The 15,862-nt window shown below is 40.0% G+C and overlaps 1 protein-coding gene across 6 annotated transcripts in view; it reads left to right on the forward strand.

Moving 5' to 3' along the window:
• LPP (LIM domain containing preferred translocation partner in lipoma) overlaps positions 1 to 15,510 on the forward strand; it is a 620,294-nt gene extending 604,784 nt beyond the window's left edge. For all 6 annotated transcript variants that reach the window (XM_081831395.1, XM_081831379.1, XM_081831402.1 and 3 more), the window contains one exon: positions 355 to 15,510. In XM_081831395.1, the coding sequence (XP_081687521.1) occupies positions 355 to 483 (129 nt within the window). In that variant the 3' untranslated portion in view covers positions 484 to 15,510. The remainder of the gene's footprint in view (positions 1 to 354) is intronic.
• The last annotated feature ends 352 nt before the right edge of the window (positions 15,511 to 15,862 follow it).

Raw genomic sequence — 15,862 nt, forward strand, 5'->3', positions numbered from 1 at the left:
CTCTACAGCCCTGCTTCTGCCCAGAAACGGCCAAGGAATTCTGTCCCTGTGCCTGTGTTTTCCTTTTGAGAGATCCTTAGACTCGTGATAAAGGGTAAAGATGACTGAGCGGTTAGGGATCTCCTCTTGTTTTGTTGTCTCTTGGTCTTGCTGTTTTTGTTGCTTGGGTGAGAGAACAAAACTACTACTTGGGGCCCCAGAGCCTTGGGTTCTTCTCCTATGAAGTAACCTGAGGGGGGTCATTTTACCCTGTAGTAAGTGGCCACATTATGGAGGCCTCAAACAGAAAGCTAAGGAATGCAGTCCTCACATCCGTAGTTTCCAGTTTCACTTACATCCTTTCCTTTTTTCCAGGATTGTGGCGGTCTCCTGTCCGAAGGAGATAACCAAGGCTGCTACCCTCTGGATGGACACATCCTCTGCAAGACCTGCAACTCTGCCCGCATCAGGGTGCTCACTGCCAAGGCCAGCACCGACCTTTAAATTCGGTCGCCTGCTTAGCTGGTTAGTCGGTGGCGCTGAAAAGAAGGAAACACAAGAAAAAGATAAGAAAAGAAATGGGAAAATACAGGAAAGGCAATCAAGCCATGGGATGGTCTCTGTTCTTCATCTAATATTAACCTTTCTTTAGAAGCACATAGATGATGAGTTTTTTTTTTTTAAGTTCTCACCAAATACACATTTCACATTTAATCATGTAGGACCTTGATGGGCCTTTGTTCCCAAGGACTTCCACATTTTTGCACGGATTATACTCCATCCCATTCACTTCTGCATTCCTGTAACTTTTAATCCCTATGTTTGTCTCACTTTTCATCTGGTTGAATGGCTTTTTTTAGTGTGGTATTTGCTGTCACACAGTTTTTCCTGGGTGAGTCGGCCAACTCACAGGTGCTTTTAGGCTTGAAGGGTCTATCCTATCAGTTCCACGTGGCCTGTGATCAGAAAGGATAGCCATTCTTTTTCTGTGTGTTGAAAAGTACATCTTTCTGTTGCTCTAAACCGGTCATGCCCCTTGGGGGTAAAAAAAAGTGTACCATGTATATGTTAGGTTACAGAGAATTTAAGCTATAAATTACATAGGTTAAAACAAGTCCAAATTTAATTTGCAACCAGATTTGATTGGAAATTCAAAATCTCTAGTGACCAGTGGTCAGGGCTCATTTGAAAATAGTAATTGGTGAGAGGGATCCAAAGTTTGCTTTTTTTTCCTAAAGGAATTACAGGTGGAATATGCTGGGAAAAAAGCATTTTGGGGGTATTTTGAAAAGCCTATTATAATCCCACAATACCATCTTAAGTTTCTCCTTTCCATGCTACCTAGACATCGTAATTCAGACAAACTTTGTTTTCTCTGGAACATAGCATTTCCAATACTGTCCCACTTTTCATCTCGGAAATATTGCCATGGTTTTATTTTGTTTTGTTTTTTTAGTAATATCCAAACACAACTACCAAAGTTGAGTTTTCTCCGGAGAAGACAGTTGTAAAGAACTGTTCCTATTCTTCCTTTTTTTTTCCCCCCAGGCCCAGGTCCTTTTTGCCTGACAACTGCAAATCAGAGCACAGAAAATACAATTGTGGAGTTTTGTTTAATTTACTTTAAAAAGACAGGAAAGCTTGAAAAAAATTGTGAAACCACTGTTTCATCACTCCCATAATCCCTCCGCAACTCAAATTGCATATCGTGGGAGATGTTTTCTTATCATCGATGTGACATTTATACCACACTTTCAAAGACAATCGCTGAAAAAAAAAATTGCCTTTCTGAGCTAAAAATATGGAGAGTCTCTGCCTGGAATCTTTATTCAAACTCTTACTGGGCATTGAAATGCTTGCTTGCCAACTACAGAACCATTCTATTGGGTTCTAACTTGTTTCTTTTAAAGAGACGCCCATCATCATCACGGCAGGTTGCCATTTTGTAAACTAATCGAGTATTTTGGATTGAGATTTCTTAAACATTTCTTCAAATCTTCCACAAGTATATACTTTTAAATTATGAAGTATTTTAAGTATACACAAAATATAAATAATAATATAATGAATCCCTGTATACATAACACCCAGTTTAAGAAATCAAATATAACAAATATAGTTACATTCCCTTGCGCACCCTTCCCTGAGTCCACAAATACCTTTTTCATGATTATAAAGTGATAACGTCGATTTTTAGTCTTTTATTTTAATTTTTAATTTTAACACTCAGAAAAGAAATGAGAAATTATTTGTGTGTGTTTTGAATTACACCCCATGCCTCAGGAATTCCAATTACATTTATTTTACTTTAGTAGGAATGATTGTAAAAATGGTTCAGTTTTCTTTTTTTTATTTCAATAAGAAATTCTTAAACCTATGGTCATTAGTTCATCTAAGTTAATTTGTGGCTCTTTTGCCTCAGTCACCCAAAGTGACCGCCAAAGTTGCGACTTTTCAAAGTTTTCTTGGAAAACATTGTCTTTCCTTACTTTGCTACTCTTACCATTGGTCTTATATTTTTCTTAATGTGAAATACAATGGGATTCATTTTGGGCAGCATGTGAATTTTAGGATACAATAGTGACTGTATCTCTGAATTTCTGTCCTCCACATTCAAGATCAGACATGCTGATGACCTCAAAGAGCACTGACTATTAGACAATTGGAGAGATACTGTAATTTGCTTGAATGGCTTCAGCAATTTGTTTTCTATGAAATACTTGGGGGAAATTGTGTTTAGGCCAAAAGCCCAATTTATTGAGAGATGGATTTTATCTCTTGAAGTGCAGTCATATTATTATGAATTTTGCCAAAAGAGGAAAATGTATGAAATATTTATACTATAAAAATGCAATAACATTCTACTTGTTTGTTACATTTAAGTCCTTGTGTAACTAAAATGTTTACAAGCCAAAACATTTTAAAGAGAGAGAGAGTTATAAGAAAATGCTGTCACAGACCCATCAGTGTGGCTTTGCCAGAATACTGCTTGCTTTCAATCTTTATAGTACATTTTTATCACATAACCTCAGAGTATCTTTACCAAAGAGTTTTAAAGTAAATCTCTTTTTAATATAGACTTATTATACTTTTATAATAATGAATGTGCACACACACATATGCAGAAATATTTAGATTTAGATTTCTTTTCTTTCACAAGGTATAATAAGGAAAGGATCCTACATATTTTATTCCAGGATTTCTTAAGTATATGATTTATATTGCTTTCTTGTCTTTTCTATTAATCATTTGGTTTAAACAATGCCAAATCACTCTTTACTGTTTTAGTTACATGAAATTTTGCCTATAACAGAGACAGAAAGATCATATTACCTTAACAATTATAATTCTTTTGTCTTTTGGTATATTGTCTTGATTGTTATTTAAATTCATAAATAATAGAAAAATCAGAGTTTATAAGAGGAAGTTTGTTAAAAAATGGTCAAGAACACAAATATTTGGTAATTATGTGTTGATGAGAGATATGGAAAAGGAAAAAAACCCACTGTGTCATGGGCTCTGCACACCATTTCAAAATCAAATTTCTTCACTGTCTGGATCCCAGCTCATACTGACTCAATGTGGAGTCTCGTTTGCAAGCAAAATTGCATTAAAAACTCAAAACTAAGTCATGTGTCCCAACATAAGACATCAAGGCTTTGAGATGCTGGACATCTCTGCAGCTCAAAGATGTGGGTTCTTTTTCCTGTCGTTGACAAATTATTTTTGTAGGGGCAACTTCTCTGATCAAAATTACTTCATTGGCTGTATGCTGACTAATGCAGCCGAGTTATCAACACTATCATTGTTTCCTCACCACGCAAGATTCTGCAAAGATGCTTATGGTGATGTTTAAAGTATATAAAACTCTAACTACATTTAAACAAGTGTTTTTATTTGGGTTCAGAGGAAGAAAGAGAGCACTTTTACAATGGGACTATAGTAGAGGGTTTATAGAATATAGACAGGACTCTGAGAACACAACTTCCAACAGTTTTCCTAGTTAGTAAAAATCCTATTAATGTGAACCAGCCAGGAATAACAGTGTTATTTCTATTTGACATGGTTCGGGCTTCTCTTGTCAAATCTGTGTCGGCTGCCCCCTGATCCCTCCATCATCAAGTTTTGAAGGGTGTCAGGGAAATTATGGCAGCTGCTAGGGAGATCAGGAAACACTGATGTGACCTCCCAGCCTCTCACCACTCCTCTTGGCTCGGAAAGGCTTCTTTTTCTCATAGACATTTCTAGAAGTATTGCCATGCTACCTTAGTATTTCACATTTGTAGTTTAAACAAGTGATTGTCCATCTGTTGCCTCGAGCTACAGTACATGTGTGTTATGAATGAAATATGACAGCATGTTCCATACCCTGCTTTCGCCATCTGTAGGAAACCAGTAGGCTGAAAAAGATATACCTCTGCAGAATGTGCCTGAAGTCCCTTTCTTGAGATCACTCTCTCGGGGCATTTTCGTGGGAGACAATCGGAGAGCAACATATATGTGTGCCTTATTTTAAAAGAGTCTTTACGCCGCTCTGAATACTCCACTGGGGAGTCCATAATGTTAGTAATCATCTCCCAGATTTCCAAAATACAGTCATCGAAAAGGAAAACAAAATCCAAAGAAGTGTAAACTCTTTATCTTAATGTGCTCTAATAGTGTTTCTTTTCTCCTTGTCTCTTGGAAGGACCTTGTGGATTCCTGAATTAAAGAAAACACTTTTATGCCAGGAAGTGATGTTTCGGATGTTGTTAGTGATTATGTTTGGTCTTTCTCTGGTTTTAGTCAGATAATGAAGTCAGACTTCCATTTGAGCCTTTACCACCCGTTCAGCATATCCACTTTTAGTAATTGTCATAGCTTTTTGGTTTGTCTGTTGTCTTAATTTAATAGTGGACAGAACAGGTTGAGTTCTGAGTCATTATTATGGTACAACTGTGGGCATTTTAGGTTGTTATTTACATGACAGATACGTAGAATGAAACTCTTCTCAAGAGACTATTGTCTGGGTAGCATATTACGTATTATTTCAAACCTTTAAAAAATCATCTGATTAAAGCTCCATGGTTTGGTGAGAATTCTTCCTCTTTCCCTCTTCGCCTCTTTTTCTCCCTCCTCCTTTTTTTCCTCCTGCCTTCCTTTCTTACATTCTGTCCTGCTTTTCATCCTACCTATTAATATTATTGTGCTTGGACTTTTCATAAGTAAATTATATCAGTGCATTCTGATCTTTACAGAATTGTGACCATATGAAGGGAAGAAGGCTACCATCAAATATACATGGCATCCATAAATCCTTCCTTTAAAAGGGCATATTTTCCAGATTGTGTTTATTCATAAAGCGAGATGAGATAATAGAGTCAGTTTTATTTTAATGAGTTTTCATCAGGGACTCAGATCATAGAGTTCTTGGCAAATTCATTCATGACTGCCCTACTTTTCTCAGCTATATGCAAAGTGATCTTTCTAGGACTAGGTTAAGAATTAAAAAAAAAAAAAAACATTTTGGCCAACAAAACAATCATATTTTTAAGTGGTGTGGCATATTATTTTATTCCTAATGAAACTTGGTAATTTTCCTCATGGCAAGGAAAAACTATTATCCTTCCAGAATTTTTACACATATCAGCATTTTGCCTATGAGCATAATATTAAATCCTAATAGTTGAATCACAGTATTTTACAGGGGGTAGGTCAGCGCCAGAGTTCTTTCTAGAGCACAGTTCACAGGCCTGTAGTATGTTTATAAAAAGCAAAAAAGCAACCTGAGGAGAACAAGCTTGAGTCTCTCAGTAAAGCATTTTGTTAAAATTCGGCTTTGAGATTTTTTTTAACTCTGGCTAATAATTGATAAAAATATGCCCTCTGTGTCCATTTTTCTAAAATCTGTTTGGAAAAAGCTTCTATTTCTAGGGATATATTTTCACCTTTGGTTTCTGCTCTCACTTCCACTTTCTATAAGTTTTCACAGGATTGACATTGACATTGATTTTCCCTTTTCAGAGGGTCACATGTGAGGAAAGTAAAACATACTTAATACATATTTAATTCAATACATAAGTGAATTTGCCAAGTCTCAGTGGGCATGTTGTTTTGTGGGGGTTTTTTGTCTTTTATTTGTTTGTTTGTTAACCTGTGTCCAAGAAGAGTGGGATTCAGGAAAATAAGGAGAGATTTAAGAAAAGAGACAGTCTACAATTAAAATGATGGCAGGAGAGTTCTTGTAAAGTGTCACTCCGAGACCTTTCGGAGGGGTTTTAGGCATCAGCAACTGTAGTTGTTTAAGCAACTAAGCTAGTAAAATATTCATATTTCCAGGTTTATGAAGTATTTAAAAGTCACTCTAGCTATAGTGACTATATTTTTCCCTTGTCAGAAAAAAGTGAAGAGAGAGTAGCTGCTAGGCCCCATGACAGGGTTCGTAGCTACTCCAGGAATTTATAACGCATGTCCTTTCACCCCCTCCAAGAGAGGGGCATAGCTCATTCTCAGCCTAAAAGATGGTGATACATATTCTGACATATTCTTGGGCACACCATACCGTACCCTAAGCATCTCTGACGGTTAGAAGTTTCTGTTTTCACACATGCAGTGTTTTCTCCCTTTCCAGTACTTACCTGATGATGACAGTAAATAGGAGTTTAGGTCTGTTGTTCTCTTGTTGAAATCCAGTCATCCACTATCTATAATGTCATGCCTAAACAGCCAAACTATAACTGATTTTTACTAGTTTTCTCTTTTTTAGTTGCAAACACAGGAAACTAACTTAACTTACTAACTTTAAAAAAAGGAAATATAAAATGGCTTATTTTCCTTTAAATCTAGGACACTTATCCCTTTCTCTATTTTACTTTCCTGTCCCTTGTGCAAGAAGTTGTAGACACCATTTTGGTTATCCAACATGCATGTGGCTTCTTTTGTGGAAAGTGGAAGATGCATTTTTACTAAATTCATGAACATTTCCCCCCTTGAAATCACAAAAAAAAAAAAAAATACTAAAAGCTTTGCTCTTTATTTCTGATTGTTACTTAATTTATCCACAGTCTCTAACCACGCTAATACATATCTCTATTTCCAGCCTTTGTTATAAACAAAAATTAATATTCTACAAGTGAAAAGTTATATATACTAGAGAGAGGAGAAAACCTACAGCTAATTCCTTTGTAATAATTTAAGATACTTGCATTAATCTTTCCTTACAATATGCCTTTTTAAATTTTTCCAAGCTACTCATCCATTTAGGGACAAGAGAAAACCTTATTCATCTAACTCTGATAGGCATTTAACTCATTGACCCAAAAGCAGCCTTATTAAACAACCCACATAATGGATTCAGTCAACTTGGCACTGAATGTAGCTTCTAGTTCACTTCTCAACCCCAGAAGTAGAATGGTTTACCAAGAATGAGACAGGTCTCACTATGTTATCTTGTGTTCTACACTAGTGTAGAGAGTTCTAGCTGACCCCAGACGTCCATCGGTGGTGTTCCTAAACAAACATAGACTCATGGGCTCTTTAAGGACCTGAATCTCCTCTGTTATGTTGCTAGCAAGTCACCATCCCATATCTTAGACCTGGCCAGTATGTAGTACTGTTCATAGCAGTCCATGCTACTATTAGGGCAGCTCTTTTCTACAAAAGTTCTTCCTCGTGCTGCATATTAATTTGTCTCCAGGGCTTCGCAAAACAAGTCTAATGTCTGAATCTCCCATTTATTGACATTGTGTCAAATCCAGTCACCCTTCTGCTTCTCCTTTGAACACTTGGACAAATAGCTTCTAATTTTATTTCACTCTACTCGATGAAACTTAGTAATCACCTTGGGTCAGGCTAGGTGGAAACACTTTCTTTGGGGGTTGAAAGTAAATGGCATTGAAGTCACCCAAAAGAAACTGATAGTCAACATGGAAATTTCCACCAAGGACTCAGACCCAGGAGAGTGGAAGGCAGATGAGGCTAGATCTTCCATGTGTACAAAACAGACCTTTTACATTGTGTCCTGTACTATTTTTGATTTTTGATATTTCGAAGTCATTCTGAAAACAAGAAGCAAGCTAACCTGTATACCATCTGTGAGAGTCCCACTTCTTGGTTAATGTTCAGAAAGTCTCTGTAACCCTCTCCCTTTGTCTCTGTCTTCTCAGTAATAGCATAGTTTTTGTCCATGTTCCCATGCTGAATATGCAAAAAGAGTTCTGGATACTTTATAGGGGTTCGACATAAATATTTACTTGCTGATTGGTTTTGACATTCACTTCCATTTTCCTGTGCTCAAATATTTGTACCTAGAGATGTTGCCCTTTAGACCAAGTGAGCAGCTTCCCTATGTGTTCAGTTAGGAACTATCCTTAGGAGTCTGTATTTCTCTTTACTTTTGTCTTTCTAACCTCTTTATCCCTTACTCATCTTAATTTAATAATTACTGTGAGAGAATCAGCCCCTAAGTAACTTTGATTCAGTCCAGCTGCAATAAGATGAAACAGGTTCAGTGGGTACTCAGAAATATGGCAATGAGAAGGGTACTACTTCCCAGTGGCATCGGTCGGGCTCCATGGAGAAGTGAAATTTGGTAAGAAATGTTGAACTGATTCATTGACTTGATGTGGAAGTTGAAGGAAGAATATTTAAGGCACTAGAAATAATAGAAAAGCACAAACTATCTTCAGAAAAGATCCTCTACTTTAAATATTACAGATTCTGGAATTTCCTTAACAGGAGAAAAAATTTCCAGATATTCAGGGTCAATGAGAAGGTAAAAGGCATAGTGGAGGGCTAATTCAACTGCTATTTTCTATCTTGTCTCTTTATAATTGGAAGATAGAATGAGCTGCCAAAATATAATCCAGCACATACAGTATAAACAAGAAGCTTTATAACACAGATACTCTACTCTTGGAGCAAACACACGTGTCTTTTGAACCCCTGCAAGAGAAGAAGCAAGACATCCTTATTTTCCTATTATGTTAGGTCAACAATTGGAAAGGATCCTGCTATCATCTATTCCACTTGGTGTTAAAATTCCCTTACTGATTCACTGCTAAGTGATAACCCAGACTCTGCGTAAGCATCACCTGCATCAACAAGCTCATGACTTCTTGGGTCTTCCATTTCCTCCATCAGACTTTGTTCCAAGCTCCCCCTGACTCTGAAGCAGAACCAGGTTTGGGGATTATGCTCTCCTGAGTGCCGCACAAAACTCATCCTTGGTACATAATAAAATGTTATTCCTCCCTTCATTTTCCTTCCAAATATATTTGTTTTCATTTTGGCAACACATTACTTTAAAAAAAATTTTTGATTTTTAGCTGAAGATTTAAAAACCTTTAAACATCTTTAAAAAATAGGATTTTCTGAGGGTCAGGTTTTAGAGTTGACGACTTTTTTTGTTGTTTTTATTTTCTTACTCAAAAGATAAATTGTTCTGACAGTTGATACATACATAGCTCTATGCCCTCCCCCAGTGCCCAACCCATGAACAGTACCCTCCAGTTGCCTGGCCTGCTAATAATGACCCTAACAGGTTGAAAAATGTCCGTGCATGATCTCCACTTCTAAAAAGGAAGAAGTCAAACGCAAAAGATAGTGGTTCTGTTGAAACTCTTTACTTCTGTCTAGTTGTTCTTTGCCAGAGGAAATCATTCTTGGGGGGACAGGGTAATAGGATGTTCCAGTCTTAGGTAGAAATGTATACATTCTTTCACTGGTGCCCTGGGTTACCCTGGACTGTCATCCTCTTCCTCCCCAGGTTTGAATTAGAGGGCCCTATTGGCAGAACCTGTCACCAGTCTTCTGGGCAGGACCTGGGGGTGGCTTTCTGAGCTCTAAAATAATAATTCCTGAGTGAGCTTACAAACCGCTTTCACACATGAAACAGCCCTGGGAGGAAGGTTATTAATAGCCCTATCCTAGGAGAGAGCCGAGGCTGGGAATCGTTCAGTGACTTGCCAGAAGCGATGCAGCTGGTAAGTGGCAGATCTGGGGACATAGCCAGGCCGTGCAAGTCCAGTGCTCTCTCCAGCGGCCACTCGCAGGGCACAGAATACCTCCGAGCACAATGTACGCTTTGCCCAGACTAACGTGCCCCCCGTGCAAAGGCATCCAGGGCGATTCTCCTAGCCCGTTACAGACCTCCGGCGGCAAAGCCACGTGTGCACAGCGGTCCGTGCGATCGCTTAGCGCCTGCGCACATCGTCCGTGCTGTCTTGTGGGAAACTCCCGGGCGTTCTGTCTGATCAACCCTGTGATGATGGCCGTGGGGGAAGGCCACCCCCGAGAACAAACAGCTGTGGCGCTGCAGCACGCTGCCCGCAAGTCTCCCCAGAGACGGTTGGTTTACTTGGCGTGAAGGGGAAAGCTCTGGAACGGTGAGGTGCAGACTGTCACCCAAGATCATGTCATTTCGAATGCAGTGGAGGGCAGAGGTGACTGGGTCCTTAAGACAGATCTCTCTCCCTTGGGCTACGATTTATGCCCACCGGAGACGGAGACTGCTCTGTAGGTAAACAATGCCTAGGATTCTTCCTCTCGGTTCACAGCTATTGAGGCCCACGGTGTCTGTCACTGCACCAGGCGTTTCCCAACCACCCCACCCACCCATGACCTTGAAACGTCTGGGAACAGAGGCTGCAGGACTGAACGCGGCTCCACATTTGGTGTTTGCCGTTGGAGAGACAGGGCTGCCCAGGCCGGTATGGTTTTGTGATTGGTGGAAGCTTATTTGGTACTGTGTTGTTCCCAGGATGCTTACTTGGAAGCCTCTGTGTATATTCTAGAAGCTGCCCTACCCGGCAGTCCCACAACTCACCATTCCTTCTCTTGAGCCGCATCTCTCAGGAAGATGTGCCTTTTGATGCATGCTCTTGGGCTTTCATTTCCTCCCATTTCTCATTATAGTTGTTTGGCTTCCAGTTAAAATCTGTGAACTGATTGCAAAGATATTCTCTCTTCATCTGAGTTAAACCTCCTGTAGGAAACCTGTAAAATGATCTCATCTAATAAGCTTTTTAGGCTTTTCCCTCCCTAGAGTCTACCATCCATCACGCCCCTCTCACCATCTCTCTGCTTATTCCCTGGGATTCATGAGGGCCAAGTGAAGTCACAGATGGCCACTCACCCCTTTCCACACTTCACACCTGGCACACACAGGACGTGCCAGTGGGGCCAGCGGGCTAGTACCCTTGGCAGAAATGGCAACATTCAGAGCCTGGAAAGGTGCCTCGTCTTCCTGTGAGGCTTGAGAAGTGCTCTGGCTGAAGCCGTGGAGAGCGATTCTTGTAGGATAGACAGAGTACCCCCACCCAGGAGTGGGTGACTAGAAGAAGAAGAATTTTGAGAACTCTCCAGAATTTTATGGGTTAGTACGCCCGGGTAGAGACTCCCCGGGGTGGAGCCTGTGACATCTCGTTAGCAGGAAGAAAAGGACAGTGAGGCAGTGAAGATAGAGAAGCAGCCCTTTAAAAAAAGAAAGGGCGTCACCAACCCTGATCTCCCTTTACATAATGTAAAGAAAATTATGAATAAAACTTTTCCTTCTTCCATTCTACATGATACAGTCCTCCATATGTAGGGAAAACACAATTGCGTTGTCTTTCAAACACACACCCATGCACGTGCGTGCACACACTCTCACGCATATGCACATACAGACGTCTTCCAAAAAAGCCGATCCTTCAAAAAAGAAGCCTTATTTTAAAACACTTGTGTTTCAGGCCAGGAAATTAATAATTCCTAGACCTGACCCATTTTTGTGGCTGCCAAAAAGGAAAAGAAAAAGCTCTTTAAATTTTGTATGGATCCATTTATCTCCTAAAATATGCCAAAGCAATTTGAGGTGGGGGTGGAAACGAAAGTATTTCTCTCTCCTGCCTGATTCTCTCTTTACATTTCTATCTGTGGGGAAAAGAGTAAAGCCTCTTCCTGGGCCATTCTTATCGATGCATCGTGTTACCACGTTGGAAGGTGCCTGCTCGCTCCGTGCCAAGAGGAATCACACTTCCTCTCCCGACTCCATTTACTCTATCATGAGGGAGTAAATATTAAGTCTGGATGTCTTTCCTCACCAAATTATTTAACACCATTTCTGAACTGCTTTAGAAAATGTAAAAAGGGGAGAAGCTAGTTTTTCTTGGATCCATGTCTCCTTTCTTTTCTTTCTTGGGAGACTTAATTATAAAGGGGGGGGGAATCCAATACCTTCTCGTCTCGTTTTCTCTGTGGGTGATAGCTGATGATCACTTAGGAACCATAAGCCAGAAGTAGGAGAAGAGCATAGCCAGGTTATGATGTATCTGCCAACGTGTTTCATTCCTTCAAATTCAGACTTCAGAGGAAACGGGATTTTTATCAGTTACATGCCAACAATAGAAATGGCCTGATTTTAATTTCAAATAGTAAAAGGCAAGTTGATATTTAGTCAGTGTTTGCATTTTGCTAACCCTTCTGCTTCGTTTTTAGTTGATATGCCAAGCACATCAATGTATCAGGGAGAAATTGCCAGAAAGAGCCAAAGTGCCTTAGACCTCTCTCCCTCGGTAGCAAATTGAAACTGGTAGACACTGTGCCAGCCTCCTCACTCCACTGAAATGTCAGAAATGAGACGCATCCTTGATGAAAGAGATTCAGGACCCCGGAAACTAAATCTTGTCACCAGTATGTATAGTGAAGTAGTTGCAAAATCACGTTTAAATGACGTTCTTCCTTTTACTCCCCGTTTATTCTCTTGGGAAAGCTGATAAGCAAGTGATCCAAGAATTCTTTCCTTAGTAAACAAAGTCAGAATCTATTTCCCCCCTAAAAATCTGAATTCTGTCCTTGTTCTTTTTCAGGAAACCTATCAAAGAGCAAACAGAATTAAAGATGACACTTGATTGTCTGATCCTTTAGCATGAATAAAATTATCCTGTGATTGAATGTGCCTTAAGTGAAAATTTAAACTGAGATGCAGCATTTTCACAGCTGGATGTAGCGTTAACTTCTTCCAGGCTATCTGCGCAGTGAACTACTTTGTTTTTGTTTTGTTTTGTCTTTTAAACTCCACATTTATCATTAGTTTAGCAGATTTGGGGCTCTTTCTCTCCTGGGAATATGTGTAATTATGAGACGCACCAAAAAAAAAAGGAAGGGAAAGAACTTTCTGAGTAGCAAATCTGTGCCATGAAGGAGACGTGACATGGAGATGTGGAGCCCGAAGATAGTAATTTCTCTGAGCTGCACACACGAGCTTTTATTTCGTGGCTCTGTCACAGGCTTTTCTCCTTCTGTGCCGTCACCTTTGAGAAAAACGATTGCACCTTCTCCAAGTCTGCCTTTTTAACAGCTACAGTTGAGTTGGCAAGACTTCCCCAGCTCTGAATATAGCCATTTGCCGACTCCGGCCTCTTTGCGAGACTGACTCAAATCTGTGATCTTCTGTTCAGCATACACATCAGCAAAGTGAGAAGATGAGCACTAAATATAGGCTCTATTAACTTTACTTTTAGATTTACTGCCTTCAAAAAGTGCCTATTCTGAGAAACATAAACGTTATTCCTACATATGTATGTACACACGGTACCCAGAGTCATACTGTGCAGCCTTCAAAAACATACCATCTAAAGGAGTAGGTGCTAAGATAAGGAACGCTTGCCAAATGGAAGAAAGTCACTCATTTCCAATATCCCCTCTCGAGTGGCACCGTGAAACAGGCTGCAAACACATTCCCTGAGCATTCCTTGCTGATACAGCCACTTTATATTTATATCCGACTGGATGAAGGCATACCGCTGAGGCTTCCTGTACTCTGCTTCAGGGGCCTAGTTGCTGTATGGAATTGGAATATTCAGTCAGAAGGAAACATTGTTCGAGAGAATTAATAGAGCCAGGATCTGTATTAGGATATGTGTCAGATGTGTGTTTTATAAGCTGAGCATTGGTGGGTTTAGAATGTCAGCACGTTTTTTTTTTCTCCTTTTATCTCTCAGGCTAACATCAGTGAAAATGAAAGAAAAGTCTTGGCCAGGAGGATTGGAGGCTCAGGGGGCCCAATGTCCTTGCCAGATCCTTAGAGCATCTCTACTTTGACTCCTAAAAATAGTAGCGTATGTTACTGAGTGGCTTTTGTTTCCATAGATCTGTCACGGGCATTGCAAGCATAGTCACTGCTGATGGAACAGCCGCACAGCCTGGAACGAGGGACTGTTCTCCAGGTGTGGCCTAAGAGAGGGTCCGGGGAAATAGGACGAGATAGGCCGTGCATGATTTTAGGAAAAGGGTTGAAGGGAGGACGTGCTTCCAAAAAAGATCTTTCTCAATGTGTCGTCTGACTCAACCAGCTGGCAAATTACACTTGCCAAGTCGCTCTCTTTCCTTCTAAGTCATTTGGCTCCCTGTGCATTTGAATACGCCTCTCCTTTGGGAAAGAGAGATGCCTCCAGTTAGCCTCTCTCCAAGGAAGCTCTTGACGTCGTCTTGGTCACAAAGTTATCTCCTGCCCCACCCACTTTCACCAAAAGGAAGTAAAGAGGGACGAGCTATAGGAGATGGTTTCCATGGCACTGCAGTCAGCCACCATTCTGCCTTCCATATAAGGAGCCCCCCTACATGCACCAGGGATGAGGCTGGAACAGATTACTGTTGCATAATCTCGAGTGTGGACCACCCTGCTTTAGCTGTCATCGTTTTATGAGACCAGTTGGCTCCTTGGAGAAAGAGTGATACTCTTCACTAAAAATGTCTACTCTTCCTGTTGACGTTCGTTTTCTGTTTTTACCTTATCCAATTTCAACACTAGTCATTTTCTATTTTTTAGAGAATCAGATGTCAGTGCTAGATAAGAGTTGAAGAATCTCTGTGTGGTGTCAGAAGCAGTATTGGGATACGGGGGGTTTTCTCCTTGGGAACAAGATGGATGGGGAAAGAGACAACAGGGCTCTGCTCCAGGTTTCAACCTGATGACCATGACTATGAGAGAGAGTTTTGTGTAAATGTTAAGTGGTACTTACAAGTGGACAGAGAAAGGAGAAGGGGGAGACAGGGAGAGGCCAGGTTTTCTCTCCACTAAGAGCAAGAACGTCCCACTGAGTACAAGGATAGCCCCACCACGATCAGCTGCTAGTCAGAATAACATTCCCTGCTTTAGGGAAAGCCACAGGAACACGTATAGGGAATATGCCTTTTTTCACATGTGTGGTACTGACAGAGCCATTATATTCCTAAAATATAGGTTTCTCTTTCTTATTTTATTCTTAGAAAATCACATTTCTGCACTACATCATGAACCATCACTGACTTATCCAAAATAACCCACATGATTCCTTATGAAAATAAGAGAATAAAACCTGTTATAAGCAAGTGATTTGGGTATTTTCTTTGTATTTATGTATTATCCAATTATATTAAAACATTTCTATTTACCTTCTATCTGTTTCTTCTCTCAATTATGTTTTTCCAATGCTCTATAAGAATAAATATGAAAATGATACTCCCTTTTTTCTGTAAAAGAACTGCAACTCCTTTATTATATTTAGAAATCCAATAAACTTCTTATTACATATACTTGTCTTTGTGTGGAATTCTTTTTGAGTTGGATAATCCTGGTTTCCTTTCTTCTGACCCCTTTTACTGTGATTCATTTTTTTATATCATTTGCTTTCCAGATGGTCTTCTGAGAAGGGAATGCCTCTCAGAGCAAATATGATGCCAACAGAGTATGAAGGCACCCACTCTCCTCCACTAACAGCACAGAAGACCTTAAGGTTGGATATGTTCTAAAATTACTTGACCGCTCTGTGTCTTAACCTTACAAGTAAAGGATTTTTGGCCTTTAAAGCTGGATCCAACCCCCAAATGGGTCCCTAGATGTGGGGGTGGGAGGTCTCCACTTACCACCAACACTGGCTGACTTTTT

Source organism: Leptonychotes weddellii, chromosome 1, assembly GCF_054177405.1.
Source record: "Leptonychotes weddellii isolate Sample4059 chromosome 1, ASM5417740v2, whole genome shotgun sequence".
NCBI lineage: Eukaryota > Metazoa > Chordata > Mammalia > Carnivora > Phocidae > Leptonychotes > Leptonychotes weddellii.